The sequence below is a fragment of the Hoplias malabaricus genome, chromosome 5, assembly GCF_029633855.1.
Source record: "Hoplias malabaricus isolate fHopMal1 chromosome 5, fHopMal1.hap1, whole genome shotgun sequence".
Lineage (NCBI taxonomy): Eukaryota > Metazoa > Chordata > Actinopteri > Characiformes > Erythrinidae > Hoplias > Hoplias malabaricus.
In genome coordinates, this window is record NC_089804.1 from 58,395,073 (window position 1) to 58,410,954 (window position 15,882).

Consider the following 15,882-nt stretch of genomic DNA (forward strand, 5'->3'; position numbering starts at 1 on the left):
TCAATATCCATCATATGATGTGCTCCAGCTTTTTATTCCAAAAAGACCAAAGAGAGAATGGTCCACGTTTAGCTCCTGGACTGAGAGACGCTGGATGTTCTGAGGACGTCCCATTGATGAACAGAACTTGGAACAGTTCCGTTTCCACCAATGTAAATTGGCATCGTGGACCAGAAAAGTTTGTTCACAGCGGGTTCTTCAGCAGGAACCGTGACGCCGTCCGAGAGCGAGTCGGGATAAAGAAGCTCCAGAAAGAGCTCAGATCCTGAAATGAAGCGTTATGGCGGAGTGGAGCTGGACGGGTTATTTACAGAGTGCTCTATCGTCATCTGTGGGGTTCTGGGTAAAGATTGGAGGATAATTTAAAGGAAATTATAACAGGAAAATGCTATGTGTGAGTGTTTCTGGGCTGTGTACAGCGTGACTCGGGGCGGCGTCACTCTCTCTCTGTTCTGGAGCTCAGAAGACGGCTCTGAAACACTCAGTAACACTGCATCATTTCCACATGTGCATCATGTCTCACTCTAATCTGACTGCACTGTAAACAGTGGATTAACCATGACTCTGTCCTGACTCTATCCCTTTATCTCCGGCTCTGGAGTTGATTCCGACGCAGCCGTGAAGGAACCCAGCGTCACTGGGCAGATCCTGAACAGAGTGATTCAAGAACCAGAGATCTTTTGGTGTAAAAGTGGTGAGTGTCGGGACTCAGGACTCTACACCTGTGTAGACTGCGGTTTAACCTGCCCCACCTTTAAAGGTGCACTGGCCCAGGGGGGCTCTCAGTAACAACAATAACCCAGAGATGGGGGAGGGGGAGGGCCACAAAGGAGGTGGTGAATACTTCCCCTTCTCGTTACAGGAGAATAGCCGGCCGCTCTGCTGCGAGATCTCAGGAGAGATACGAGCTGACAGGAAGTGGGCGTGGTCTTATTTCTCTTTGAAGTGTCCAGTCTGTACTTGCAGCGCTTCTGGCTCCGGAGCTCAGAGCCGCATCAATAAATACATCACAGCGTTCCAGTGTTCCTCCTGTGAGCTTCGCCTCATCGCCTCGGCCCCAGGAGAAAAGCCTTAGACCTGACACGGACTCTCCTGAGCTCGGCTACTGCTCTGGAGCAGCTACACATGAGCATAAGGTTTCCACCCCCAATGCCAAGGGTTGCCAGAGGGGTATGAAACCCCGCTGCATCAACCAACAGGGATTGGATGGAGAACACAGTTCCCTGGCTTCACAGCCAAATGCAGGGAGGCTCCATCCCCCTCTGGCGGACTCTTGGCACTGGGGGTGGAGACTTTATGCTCATGTGTAGCTGCTCCAGAGCATCCCTTTAAATTCATGCTTTCACTCAAATGACAGGGTTAGAGCAGCATAGTGTTTCCTTTATCAGCCTTTTATCCACCCATTCATCTTCACTTGCTCATTCATTTACATATTCACCGTTTCACTCATCTATCACCCATCCATTCACACATTAATCCATTCATTTATTAATTTTTGACTAATTATTACATATATTCATCCATTCCTCCACTCCTCCCTCCATCCCTCCCCTCATCCCTCCATTCATCCCCATCCCTCTCCTCATTCCTCCACTCATCCCTCCATCCCCCCACTCATCCCTCTCCTCATCCCTCCACTCATCCTTCTATCCCTCCCCTCATCCCTCCATTCCTCCACTCATCCTTCCATCCCTCCCCTCATCCTTCCATCCCTCCCCTCATTCCTCCATCCCTCCACTCATCCCTCCATTCCTCCACTCATCCCTCCATCCCTCTCCTCATTCCTCCACTCATCCCTCCATCCCTCCCCTCACCCCTCCATCCCTCCACTCATCCTTCCATCCCTCCCCTCATTCCTCCATTCCTCCACTCATCCTTCCATCCCTCCCCTCATCCCTCCATCCCTCCCCTCATCCTTCCATCCCTCCCCTCATTCCTCCATCCCTCCACTCATCTCTCCATCCCTCCACTCATCTCTCCATCCCTCCCCTCATCCCTTCATTCCTCCACTCCTCCCCCCATCCCTGGATGTGTTTGCCACTGAGCAGGTGATAAACGGGTCAACGTTAATGACACTTAATTCCACCTTAAATCCCTCAGACCATCAAAGACAGCAGGCACCACCGTCTGCAGAAAGGGAAAGAGAGAGGGATTAGGGTCTGGAGAAGGAGAGAAAGAGAGAGGGATTAGAGTTTGGAGGAGGAGAGAAAGGGAGTTTATACAGAACGCAGTGAGAGGGAAGTAAAGAACAAGAGAAAACACACTTAAAGAAAACAGAGACGGAGGAGAGATGTGGAGGAATGTGTGGAAAATGGAGGGATAAACCCCTCTGTATATCTTCATCATAGAGAGAGAGAGAGAGAGAGAGAGAGAGAGAGAGAGGTCAGAGAAAAAGAGAGAATGGATAAAGAGAAGAGAAAGAGAAGAGTACATTTAAGAACTTTAGAAACTGAAATATAGTAATTATTATTATTATTATTATTGATATTGTTATTATTAATTGTAAAATGTAAAGGCTGGTCGCCATGGCATTCAGTTTAACACCAGCCTGTAAACACATGAATAAAGAAAGGAAAAACAAAGAGAAAGAAAGAATAGAATGTGATCAGTGATCTGTCCCGCTCTCACAGTGAGGAGAGAGGGTGTGTGTGTGTGTGTGTGTGTGAGAGAGAGAGAGAGAGAAAGAGAGAGAGAGTCATTAGGAGAGAGCTGTTTTTAAACAGAAGCAGGGAAACGCCTCTCCTCTTCTCTTCTTCTTCCTGTTTATTGTGAGAGAGGAGTGTAAGGTTAATCTGTTCTTTTCAGAGCCGCAGGAAAAGGCAAACAATCTCCCTCTTTTCTTTCCACCTGTTTCTCTCTTTCCTTTTTGTCACAGTTTATCCCTCCATTCAGTCTCCAGAGGATCCTCTTTCTCTGTCTCTCTCTCACTCTCTCAGAACAGTAATTATTTAACATCAAAGAAATACTTTTGCTTCTTATTCGACAGCTATCTGTTACCACATTTAAGGTGGAATATTTACATTCCACCTTAAATGGGCCTCTGTTTTTAATGCTGAAATATCCATTTGCATCTGAAATCAAATAAGAATGAAGTGCTGAAGTCAAGGCCAAGAGTCCCCCAGACGAGTGTAAAGCCCCTCAGCACTGGGACGTGGAGCTGTGGAACTGTGGAACTGTGGAGCTGTGGAACTGTGGAGCTGTGGAACTGTGTTCTCAGAGGAGATCCATTTGGGAAGAGCTGGTGTAGTGTGTGTGATCCAGAACTAATCCTCAACATGAGCACCTGACCCTCAATGATTGTTATGTGAAGGCTGAGCACCATCAAACCCTCACAGCAATGTTCCAGCATGGAGTGTAAAGTCCACCCAGGAGAGTAGAGACCTGAGGTAAAGAGGACCACACTCCTGATTAATGACAGATATTTGGAACGAGTGACCGTGAAGGTCACCACCTGTGTGTGTGTGTGTGTGTGTGTGTGTGTGTGTGTGTGTGTGTGTGTTAGAGTCTATTGTGAGAGCCCGTATGTATTCACCTCTCTTGAAAGTGTCTCTGTGAGATACTCGTCTTTATCTTTATCTCTCCTTTGTTTGAGTCACATCCTCCCATCATCTCCAGGGTGGTCTCCACTGAGAACAAGGACATTAAAGAACGGCGTTCCTGACCGGAGCAAGGTCTCTGAGAGAGAGAGAGAGAGAGAGAGAGAGAGAGAGAGAGAGAGAGAGAGAGAGAGAGAAACAGGACGTGTGCCAACAGAGTTCAGATTGTTCCAGAGCTGAAGATGAATGAACTTTCTTTCATCAATGGACTGAGTCACTTCTCAACAAAATAAAATCCTCACAAAGTTCTTATCTCACTGAGTACGAGTGTGTGTGTGTGTGTGTGTGTGTGTTTGAAGTGTTTGAGAGCTACTAAATAAGTGAAAAGTTTTAAATTCTGATACAGGGACAGAGTGACAGGGAATGGAGGTTTATAATAAAAAAATAAGTAATAACAATAATAATAATAATAATAATAATAATAATGTATATTTTTAAAGTGATTTTCAATGACTCGGTTGGAATGAACCTTTTAAATGACAGAACGATTGAGGTAAATGGAGACAGATTGCAGTGAATGGAGGTCAGTGGAACTGAATGAAAGTGAATGGGGGTCAATGGAACTGAACAGCAGTGAATGGAAGTAAATGGAAGTAAATGGAAGTGAATGGAGATTAATGGAACTGAACAGCAGTGAATGGAAGTGAATCAAGGGTCAATGGAAGTGAATGGAGGTAAATGGAACTGAATGGAACTGAATGGAAGTGAATGGAGATTAATGGAACTGAACAGCAATGAATGGAGGTAAATGAAACCGAAAGGCAGTGAATGGAGGTTAATGATGATCCTTTGCTTCCTCCACACTTTATTTCACCCAAAAAGAGCCTGAAGTTTCTCTCCATGGCGACTGTATCAACTTCCCCCAAACAGGATGATGATCTATTCATCTCTCTCCAGCCACTTCCTCTCCTTTATTCTTCTGAAACATTCTTCAGGGCAAAGTGTGAATGCAGCTTTTTTTCCTTCAAACTCTTTCAGTTCTTCACAAAGCTAAAGTTTCCGCTCTTTTCTCTCGTTGTGTTTCCTCTCAGGGCTTCACAGTAATGTGATAGCAGTGACTCAACCAGGAGCCCAGCAGAGGACAACCCCAGGAAAATATACTCAGATCTGAAAGACTGCAGGAAAAATGCGCTAAAACTTCAGAAAACAAAAGAAACGGAAAATGCTGCAGCTTTTCAAATCTTCAGAAAGAGAAAATATAAAAAAAACATTAACGGTTAAAATCACCATAAACTCTAAAGCAATTTTTTTAGAACATGTACAACTTATTATCAAACCAGCACCCCCAAGTACCACCTATACGTCACATCACAGAAACACACACTCTACGCTGTAGGCATGCGTATGCATTAACAGCTTACTATGTTAGTGGAAGAGCTGAGCCTAGCCATGCAGTGAGACCAGTGAGCTTTGGTGAGCGTTGGAGATCGGTGATGAATGTTGGAGATCGGTAATGAGTGTTTGAGGATGGTGATGAGTGTTGGAGGGCGGTGATGAGTGTTGGAGATCGGTAATGAGTGTTGGAGATCGGTGATGAGCGTCGGAGATCGGTGATGAGTGTCGGAGATCGGTGATGAGTGTTGGAGAGTGGTGATGAGTGTTGTAGGGCGGTGATGAGTGTTGGAGATCGGTAATGAGTGTTTGAGGATGGTGATGAGTGTTGGAGAGCGGTGATGGGTGTTGGACAGTGGTGATGAGTGTTGGAGGGCGGTGATGAGTGGAGGAGGGCGGTGATGAGTGTTGGAGATCGGTGATGAGTGTCGGAGATCGGTGATGAGCATTGGAGAGCGGTGATGAGTGTTGGAGATCGGTGATGAGTGTTGGAGATCGGTGATGAGTGTTGGAGGGCGGTGATGAGTGTTGGGGAGCTATAATGAGTGTTGGGGAGCGGTGTTGAGTGTTGGAGAGTTGTGATGAGTGTTGGAGAGCCGTGATGAATGTTGGAGAGCAGTGATGAGTGTTGGAGTGTGGTGATGAGTGTTGGGGGGCGGTGATGAGTGTTGGAGGGTGGTGATGAGTGTTGGGGAGAGGTGATGAGTGTTGGAGAGAGGTGATGAGTGTTGGAGGGTGGTGATAAATGTTGGGGAGAGGTGATGAGTGTTGGAGTGTGGTGATGAGCGTTGGAGGGTGGTGATGAGTGTTGGAGGACAGTGATGAGTGTTGGAGAGAGGTGATGAGTGTTGGAGAGCGGTGATGAGTGTTGGGGAGAGATGATGAGTGTTGGAGTGTGGTGATGAGCGTTGGAGGGCGGTGATGAGTGTTGGAGGGTGGTGATGAATGTTGGGGAGAGGTGATGAGTGTTGGAGTGTGGTGATGTGTGTTGGAGGGTGGTGATGAGTGTTGGAGGACAGTGATGAGTGTTGGAGAGAGGTGATGAGTGTTGGGGAGAGGTGATGAGTGTTGGAGTGTGGTGATGAGTGTTGGGGGGCGGTGATGAGTGTTGGGGAGAGGTGATGAGTGTTGGAGGGTGGTGATGAGTGTTGGAGGACAGTGATGAGTGTTGGAGAGAGGTGATGAGTTTTGGAGAGCGGTGATGAGTGTTGGAGTGTGGTGATGAGTGTTGGAGTGTGGTGATGAGTGTTGGGGGCGGTGATGAGTGTTGGAGGGTGGTGATTTGTGTTGGGGAGAGGTGATGAGTGTTGGAGTGTGGTGATGAGTGTTGGAGGGTGGTGATGAGTGTTGGAGGACAGTGATGAGTGTTGGAGGACAGTGATGAGTGTTGGAGAGCAGTGAGTGTGTGTGGGGTGTTGGTGCTGCTGTGGAGACTTTTTCTGATGAAGATGTTTCTTGTTTGTCTGAGAAAATAAAGCTGTAATTTCACCAAATTAAAACAGCACAGATGGAACTAAAACGATAAATATGGATTCACAGCATTCTCTCTCTCTCTCTCTGGAAAAATGTAGTTTAAGGTTTTTATGTGAACTTTGTGTCTTTGTGGTTTTGATTCTGTTTTTTTTTTTCTGAAGGTTGTGATGAATGTGAACCACAGAATTCATAAATCTGCTTCGTTCGTGGCTCGAGACTGAGTCCAGTTCTCCTTTCTCAGCTGGAGATGATTAGGAGCCGCTCCTCAGGTTGCAGCTGTTGAGCCACAAGTGAGAAATAATTAAACACAAGTTTAGAGGAGACAGCTTGAGAAGTGTTTACCAAGAAACAATAGAGAACGGTCCATAAATGGACTTTAACCTGCGGGAACAGTGCGTTTCTGATTATTTATGAGTCTTTTGTGATGAAAACAACTTATTTAAAAAAACAGGTGATAAATTTAATGGAAACAAAAAGCATAAAGTGCTGTGGTGAGGTTTGGAGTCTCCATAGTTTTCTGGTACTGAGGATCTGTGATGGAGAGAGAAAGCATGTGTGTGTGTGTGTGTGTGTGTCCTGTTAAGCTGGTGGTCTGGGCTCTGATCCGTTCATTGTGGACCCCCTGGGAAGAACACCATGAAGTAATGAAGCTGTTTGGTATCTCCCCCTCTCTCTCTCTCTCTCTCACACACACACACACACACACGCGCGCACCATCTAAATGCAACACTTCAAAAACTTTTAAAAGCATTAATGCAGTTATAACGCTGTTCAAATGTTTGGAATCACTTTGTATTCTCTCCGAGGATCGCCTTATTCACCTTTTTTGCCACTCCCCCTTTAACAGTTGGTTTATTCCGCTTTAGTCTCAGTGACTCTGTAAAATACAGAAGTATGTGAGTGGATTTAAGGTGTAAAGTCTGTGGTGTGTGTGTTTTAAACAAAGAAAACCAGGAGTGAGACCTGTTTTTCAAAATCTAACTTCAGCCTCGTATAGGGTTAGGATTAGGGCTCAGGGCTAGGACTAGTGTTAGTTTTAGGGTTCAGATGTTGTAGCGGCACGGCTCTGACCCAGTTAAGAGGAAGTTCTTTCAGCCTGATTCTCTCAGATCCGGGTCAACCTGCAGGTTCTGGACTGGTCAGAACAGGGCCGTGATTGGATGCTGATAGAACCCAGATACCGGATCAGTTCTCCAGACTCAGACCGCACTGTGATTAATGAAACAGGAAGAGGACTCCGAGAGAAATAATAAAAACTACAGCACGTTCTGATTGTGTCATTACGGATCAGAACCAGAGCCAGGGCTGCAGCAGAACTGATTACATCAGATTGCACCTAATTACACCATCAATATCAGAGAGAGAGAGAGAGAGAGAGAGGATGGGAAAAAGGGGGGAGTGAGAGAAATACACAGAGAGACAGAAAGAAAGAGAGAGAGAAAGTTGGAAGAGAGAAAGCAGAAGAGAGAAATGTGGGGTTGGGAGGGAGAGTGATTCTCTGTGGTTATAATTGAAGTATGGAGTATGTAGAACGTTGTCTGTGGTTCTGTGATGGTTCTGATAAGGGTAGAGGGTTATCTGTGGTTCTAAATATTTCTCTTGTGTGTGTTCTTACAGAGATCTGAGCATGAACAACATCAGTGAGATCCAACCCAATGCCTTCAAGAACCTGACTTTGCTCTCTGAGCTGTAAGTACCAGAGAAGAGCTGAGATTTACATTTATCACAGCCATTACATCAGACAGAACATCTGTACACATCAGACAGAACATCTGTACACATCAGGCACAACATCTGAACACATGGGACAGTACATATGTACACATCGGACAAGACATCTATACACATCAGGCACAACATCTGTATACATCAGACAGAACATCTATACACATCAGGCAGAACATCTGAACACATGGGACAGTACATATGTACACATCGGACAAGACATCTATACACATCAGGCACAACATCTGAACAAATGGGACAGAACATCTGTACACATCGGACAAGACATCTGTACACATCAGACACAACATCTGTACACATCAGACACAACATCTCTCCACATCGGACAAGACATCTGTACACATCGGACAGAACATCTGTACACATCGGACACAACATCTGTACACATCGGACAGGACATCTGTACACATCAGGCAGAAAATCTGTACACATCAGACAAGACATCTGTACACATCAGACAGAATATCTGTACACATCAGACAGAACATCTGTACACATCAGACAAGACAGCTGTACACATCAGACAGAATATCTGTACACATCAGACAGAACATCTGTACACATCAGACAGAATATCTGTACACATCAGACAAGACATCTGTACACATCAGACAGAACATCTGTACACATCAGACAAGACATCTGTACACATCAGACAGAACATCTGTACACATCAGACACAACATACACTGTACACTGTAAAGTGTGTGACTATTGATAATAGCGAGAATGCTACCTTGCTAACTGTTAAGTCATGTATGCTAAATAAGCTTCAGACCCATGAAACCACACCAGTATCCACTGTGTATTCACCATGACTCAGTGTGCAGCACCCTTTGTTCACCAGTATTCAATTAGATTAAATATGTACATATATATTTATTATTTGTTAGCTAGTTAGCTAACGTACCATGCCAGTGAAGGCTGTAATAGGGAAGTGAACTAGAGCAGTTTTTGGGCAGGAGTCTCTTTTTACCATTATTTCTGATATATTTACACATCTGTAAGTTAGCCCCTGTACGTCCAACAGTTTGTCTTTTACATTAGAAATACCAGCGCTCACTAATGGCCTTTAATGCATGGCCTAAATTGGGAGACACCCCTCTGTACTGAGTGAACTCAGCTGTTTAAGCTACACCCTTTGAGGATATAGTGTTTAACTTTTGTAGAATAACACTGTCTTAGAGCAGCTGCACATGAAGCTAAGGTCACCATACCCACTGCTAAACATGGGCTAGAGGGGTGTAATAGCGCCCCAACATGGGGATGTTGAGCTGTGGAACTGTGTTCTCTGGTGTGAGTCCAGTTCAGCTGATCTGGAGAGATGACAATAAATGACAGTGGAGTTTAACTGAGCAAGAAACACTCTCTCACACACACACACACACACACACACTAATCACAGCCTCAGACGCCACATCTGCGGAGTGTGTGTTTGTTCATGTAATTTGTGTATTTGCACATTAACCCTGTGTTTATAGCCTGAGCCGCAGAGAGACAGAGACACAGTGTGGAGTGAAAAAGCAGAGACAGTTTAGAGACAAACAGAGAGAGAGAGGAAAGAGAGATGGGGAGAAAGTGAGAAGAGAGAGGAGAGAGGGAGTGAAGGAAAATGAACGATTAAATAAGTGATTAGAGAGAAAGAGACAGGGTGAGCCAGAAGAGAGAAAAGCGGTAGAGTCTCTATGTGCGAGTAAACGCCTGTAGCTGGTGTGTGTCAGTATTTCGGCGCTGTAACTATATGTAGGAGTAAACTGCTGTAGCTGGTGCGTGTCAGTATTTCAGTGCTGTAACTGTATGTAGGAGTAAACGGCTGTAGCTGGTGTGAGTCAGTATTTCGGTGCTGTAACTGTATGTAGGAGTAAACGGCTGTAGCTGGTGCGTGTCAGTATTTCGGTGCTGTAACTGTATGTAGGAGTAAACGGCTGTAGCTGGTGTGTGTCAGTATTTCGGTGCTGTAACTGTATGTAGGAGTAAATGGCTGTAGCTGGTGTGAGTCAGTATTTCGGTGCTGTAACTGTATGTAGGAGTAAACGGCTGTAGCTGGTGCGTGTCAGTATTTCGGTGCTGTAACTGTATGTAGGAGTAAACGGCTGTAGCTGGTGCGTGTCAGTATTTCGGTGCTGTAACTGTATGTAGGAGTAAACGGCTGTAGCTGGTGTGTGTCAGTATTTCAGTGCTGTAACTGTATGTAGTAGTAAACGGCTGTAGCTGGTGTGTGTCAGTATTTCAGTGCTGTAACTGTATGTAGGAGTAAACAGCTGTAGCTGGTGCGTGTCAGTATTTCGGTGCTGTAACTGTATGTAGGAGAAAACGGCTGTAGCTGGTGTGTGTCAGTATTTCGGTGCTGTAACTGTATGTAGGAGTAAACGGCTGTAGCTGGTGTGTGTCAGTATTTCGGTGCTGTAACTGTATGTAGGAGTAAACAGCTGTAGCTGGTGTGTGTCAGTATTTCGGTGCTGTAACTGTATGTAGGAGTAAACAGCTGTAGCTGGTGCGTGTCAGTATTTCGGTGCTGTAACTGTATGTAGGAGTAAACAGCTGTAGCTTGTGTGTGTCAGTATTTCGGTGCTGTAACTGTATGTAGGAGTAAACGGCTGTAGCTGCTGTGTGTCAGTATTTCAGTGCTGTAACTGTATGTAGGAGTAAACGGCTGTAGCTGGTGTGTGTCAATATTTCAGTGCTGTAACTGTATGTAGGAGTAAACGGCTGTAGCTGGTGCGTGTCAGTATTTCGGTGCTGTAACTGTATGTAGGAGTAAACGGCTGTAGCTGGTGTGTGTCAGTATTTCGGTGCTGTAACTGTATGTAGGAGTAAACAGCTGTAGCTGGTGCGTGTCAGTATTTCGGTGCTGTAACTGTATGTAGGAGTAAACAGCTGTGGCTGGTGCGTGTCAGTATTTCGGTGCTGTAACTGTATGTAGGAGTAAACGGCTGTAGCTGGTGTGTGTCAGTATTTCGGTGCTGTAACTGTATGTAGGAATAAACGGCTGTAGCTGGTGCATGTCAGTATTTCGGTGCTGTAACTGTATGTAGGAGTAAACGGCTGTAGCTGGTGTGCGTCAGTATTTCGGTGCTGTAACTGTATGTAGGAGTAAACGGCTGTAGCTGGTGTGTGTCAGTATTTCGGTGCTGTAAGTGTATGTAGGAGTAAACGGCTGTAGCTGGTGTGCGTCAGTATTTTGGTGCTGTAACTGTATGTAGGAGTAAACGGCTGTAGCTGGTGTGTGTCAGTATTTCGGTACTGTAACTGTATGTAGGAGTAAATGGCTGTAGCTGGTGTGTGTCAGTATTTCGGTGCTGTAACTGTATGTAGGAGTAAATGGCTGTAGCTTGTGTGTGTCAGTATTTTGGTGCTGTAACTGTATGTAGGAGTAAACGGCTGTAGCTGGTGTGTGTCAGTATTTCGGTACTGTAACTGTATGTAGGAGTAAATGGCTGTAGCTGGTGTGTGTCAGTATTTCGGTGCTGTAACTGTATGTAGGAGTAAATGGCTGTAGCTTGTGTGTGTCAGTATTTTGGTGCTGTAACTGTATGTAGGAGTAAACGGCTGTAGCTGGTGTGTGTCAGTATTTCGGTGCTGTAACTGTATGTAGGAGTAAACGGCTGTAGCTGCTGTGCGTCAGTATTTTGGTGCTGTAACTGTATGTAGGAGTAAACGGCTGTAGCTGGTGTGTGTCAGTATTTCGGTACTGTAACTGTATGTAGGAGTAAATGGCTGTAGCTGGTGTGTGTCAGTATTTCGGTGCTGTAACTGTATGTAGGAGTAAACGGCTGTAGCTGGTGTGTGTCAGGATTTTGGTGCTGTAACTGTATGTAGGAGTAAATGGCTGTAGCTGGTGTGTGTCAGTATTTTGGTGCTGTAACTGTATGTAGGAGTAAACGGCTGTAGCTGGTGTGTGTCAGGATTTTGGTGCTGTAACTGTATGTAGGAGTAAACGGCTGTAGCTGGTGTGTGTCAGGATTTTGACGCTGGTGCTGTCGTCCCGCCGCTTCTCGAGATCACTCAGGTTTGTTGACGGTGGAGCGGAGGGATGCCAGTGTTTCAGGATGCTCCCGTGTCTGTGTGTCCTTCTGGTTCTCTCCTTTTAGTTAATGCTGTCATAGTCAGATCTGCCGGAGTCATTAGCCACACTCTGGAAATTTTCATATTTTCTACTTTACAAACACAAAACAGTTCAAAACTAATTCCATCCCTTTACATCTTTCCGAGTAAACGACTGCCCACCTGTCTGTCTGTACACTGATGGATGACTGTCGAGATCCTCCTCCACGCTTCAGACCAGCTGCCCACGCTCCAGCAACCACCAAGTGCCTTGAAGCTGTCCCTACACTGAAGTTCTCATGGACCACTAACTATCATCACCAGTAGATTGACCAGAGGAGGATGGGTCACCCCTTGTGAGCCTTGGTTCCTCCCAAGGTTTCTTCCTCAGCTGGGGGAGTTTTTCCTTGCCACTGTCGCCCCTGGCTTGCTCACTTGAGGGTTTTACATTTGTCTTTACATTTCATGTCAAATCTTGTCTTACTGGAATTCTGTGAAGCTGCTTTGTGACAACATCAGTTGTGAAAAGCACTATATAAATAAATTTGATTTGATTTGATTTGATTTTGGTGCTGTAACTGTATGTAGGAGTAAACGGCTGTAGCTGGTGTGTGTCAGTATTTCGGTACTGTAACTGTATGTAGGAGTAAACGGCTGTAGCTGGTGTGTGTCAGGATTTTGGTGCTGTAACTGTATGTAGGAGTAAACGGCTGTAGCTGGGGTACTAAAAGTGATAATGGGTAATGCACTGTGGTTATTTACATGTGAGAAAAAAACCAAAAGAGAAAACTACCTTTCTAGTTGCACACACACACACACACACACACACACACACACATTCCTGCCTACGAAAGTTGGGACGTTCTTCTGTAGGTGAATCAGAGCAGAATGTCTGAAATCTCCACAATCTTCACTTCACCCTGATTTTATCCCACTGTCTGATTTCACTCTCTCTCACACACACCCTCATACACACTTTCACACATTCTCAACATCAAACACACACAAGTTTGATCTGATCTGTGCATCCCGTGGAGGCACAAGATCAAAGGGACACATCATTCAACAAAACAACAACAAAAACAACAACAAAAAAGAGCAGCAGAGCGGAGACTGATTAATCCAGATTAGAATCTGACAGTGAACCTGTTCCCACTCTTCAGCTTCGGTTCCACTTTCACTTCATTACCATCCTTTACCAATTACACCAGGAATACACAGCTTCAGTTAAAGGAACTGTACACTGTGATGATGATGAAGATGGTGATGATTTTAGTGGCAGTGACGATGATGATGATTAAATCCCACACCTCCTGAAGGTCACATCCTGCCTCCTAAACATCATGAGCTCCTCAGATGACCAGGGTCCTGTGGTGGACATGGTGTTTGTAAACACAGCACAGTGCCTAGTGTCTGGACTTTACTCTCCACTGAAAGGCTGTGAAGAGAATAGCTGTCCTTTTGGATGAGTCCAGATTGTTTTGATGCTGTGATCCAGGGGGAATGTCATAAAACGGTGGTCCTTCCTGTACGTGACTGGAATAGTGTACTTCACAGCAGGAATCTCTCTGACCGCGAAGTGACCGTCTCGCAACCTTCTGGTCTTTTACAACAACGTCTGTGTGAAACTGTTCACCTCCACAGAATCAGATCCTCAGTTGATGGGAATGAAAAGGAAGGCTCTATGATTAGCCTGCTCTGTAGGAGTGTAAAGCCTCCCAGCACCGGGCTACCGAGCAGTGGAACTGTGTTTTCTTGAGCGATGGAGCTCCACCCTTTACTTCTGTGATGATTCTGAGTTGAGTGGTTAACCCTCAGGAGTCAGTAAACACGGCGGTGTGATCAAAGCTTATGACTGGTTCAAGGCGACGAATCAAAATTAAAGCATTCTGAGCATAGTCTCACATTGCAGAACCACCTACATCTGCAGGAAAAGAAATCTGACTAACACGCAAAAAAAGACCAAGTCTGCTAGGAAGCAGTCTTTATGACTCACTTCGGACCAATACCAGAGCCAGGACAAAACCGTACACGGATGTACAATGAGCCAATCAGCAGAACCCTGGCTAGAACAGTAAGGCAAGTTTTTTGTGCACTGAAAATCTCAGACTTTCTGTCAAATTGTGGGCGGAGCATCTGTGGCTGAGGCTACACTGGGCATTGTTGGAAAGTACAGCTCTGTGTGATATGTGTGTTTTTGTTTTTTTTATGAAGATAGACAAAGTAGAAACTAAGAGATGATAATTTAAATGTGATTAAAACATCATGCTCCCACATGAGTGAAAGTGTGGAAAGTCAGATGTGTCAAGCACGGTATTTATTTTAATATCTTTGTCATTTTTCATCTTATAAAGACACAGAGAAGCATTTTGGAAACTACTGACACTTTACTACCACAAGCTGAATACACTCAGAGGAGGGGGAGGGGTGAACATGCTGAAAGAGAGAGAGAGAGCGAGGGAGAGTGAGAGCAAAGGAGGCAGGCGACTGGAAAAACAATACGAGCTGTTAGCATGGTACACATTGTTTAATGCGGCATAGAAAAGCAAACTCAAATGGCCAAAATAAGCCTAGACTCCTAAGGGCTACTCACTCAACATCATCACCTGACCTCACTGATGATTATGAGACTGAATGCCATCAGATCCTCACAGCTATTTTCCAGTATCCAGTCTAAAGCCTTCCCAGAAAAGAAGAAGAAGAAGGAAGCTGTTGTAATAATAAAAACAGAGAGGAAAGATTTCAGAGACTGTTCTGTTCATCTGTTTGTCTTTCTCAGTCGTCTCCTCTGCTCCAGCTCTAATTATCGCTCCACAAACAAATGCAAATGAAACCAAACAAAAGCCCACTCTGATTAAAGTTACGGGGAGTTTGTAACAAATGAAGCATTAAAGTGATCACAGCTGTGTAGCATGGGTGGCTAATGCTAACCAGCCCTCCCTCAGGCACTGGAGTCTGCAGCTAACATCAACAAACCAAACCGTAATACATTATTTAATAAGTGCATCGTTCTTCCACCTTAAGTAATGTAACTGTAACAGCAAAAATAAGTCAGTGTTACCCCCCTATGGAGCAGGAATAGAGCAACATCCTCATCTCGGTTGGTGCTTTTCAGCGTTTGGAGTCTCTCCGTTGTCTAAAAACCTCCAGATGGCGTTTCTCTGCCGTGAGCAGAGAGAGAGAAAGCCTAGCACCGGACCCAGACACTTTGTTTTTTTACCCATTTACAGACACTGGGGCTTCGTAAACACATTAGAGCGGTTTCCAGAGCAAAACCGACTCCAGAGCAGCACATGGAGAGGAGTTTTATAAAAAAAGTGTTTTTATATGTAACTTTTTATTTGTCAGTAGGTAAATACTGTTATTACAGAGTGAAAGTGTGTATTAAACTGAGCAGTGTGTGTTCTTCTGTCACTGTAAGTGTTGCATTGATGGCTTTGATTAATGTGTTGTTGTATTATTGACGATGATTGATGATTGATTTTGTTTTCAGGCGTCTTTCTGGAAACCGGCTCCGGACGATCAGTGGCTCCGCCCTCAATGGCCTGCGAAACCTCAAAGTCCTGTAAATACACACACACACACACTCACATGCCTGTAAATACAGAGAACACCTGTCTTACATATAATTTCCAAAACAATCATCAAATACAAGTTCTTTATTTTTCAGTTTTAAAAATGAAGGTTTACT

The 15,882-nt window shown here is 44.9% G+C and overlaps 1 protein-coding gene across 1 annotated transcript in view; it reads left to right on the forward strand.

Annotated features, from left to right (window-relative positions):
* LOC136696655 (leucine-rich repeat-containing G-protein coupled receptor 6) overlaps window positions 1-15,882 on the forward strand; it is a 51,994-nt gene that overhangs the window by 13,362 nt on the left and 22,750 nt on the right. The window contains exons 2-3 of the mRNA XM_066671247.1: window positions 8,019-8,090; window positions 15,685-15,756. Coding sequence (XP_066527344.1) covers window positions 8,019-8,090; window positions 15,685-15,756 — 144 coding nt within the window. The remainder of the gene's footprint in view (window positions 1-8,018; window positions 8,091-15,684; window positions 15,757-15,882) is intronic.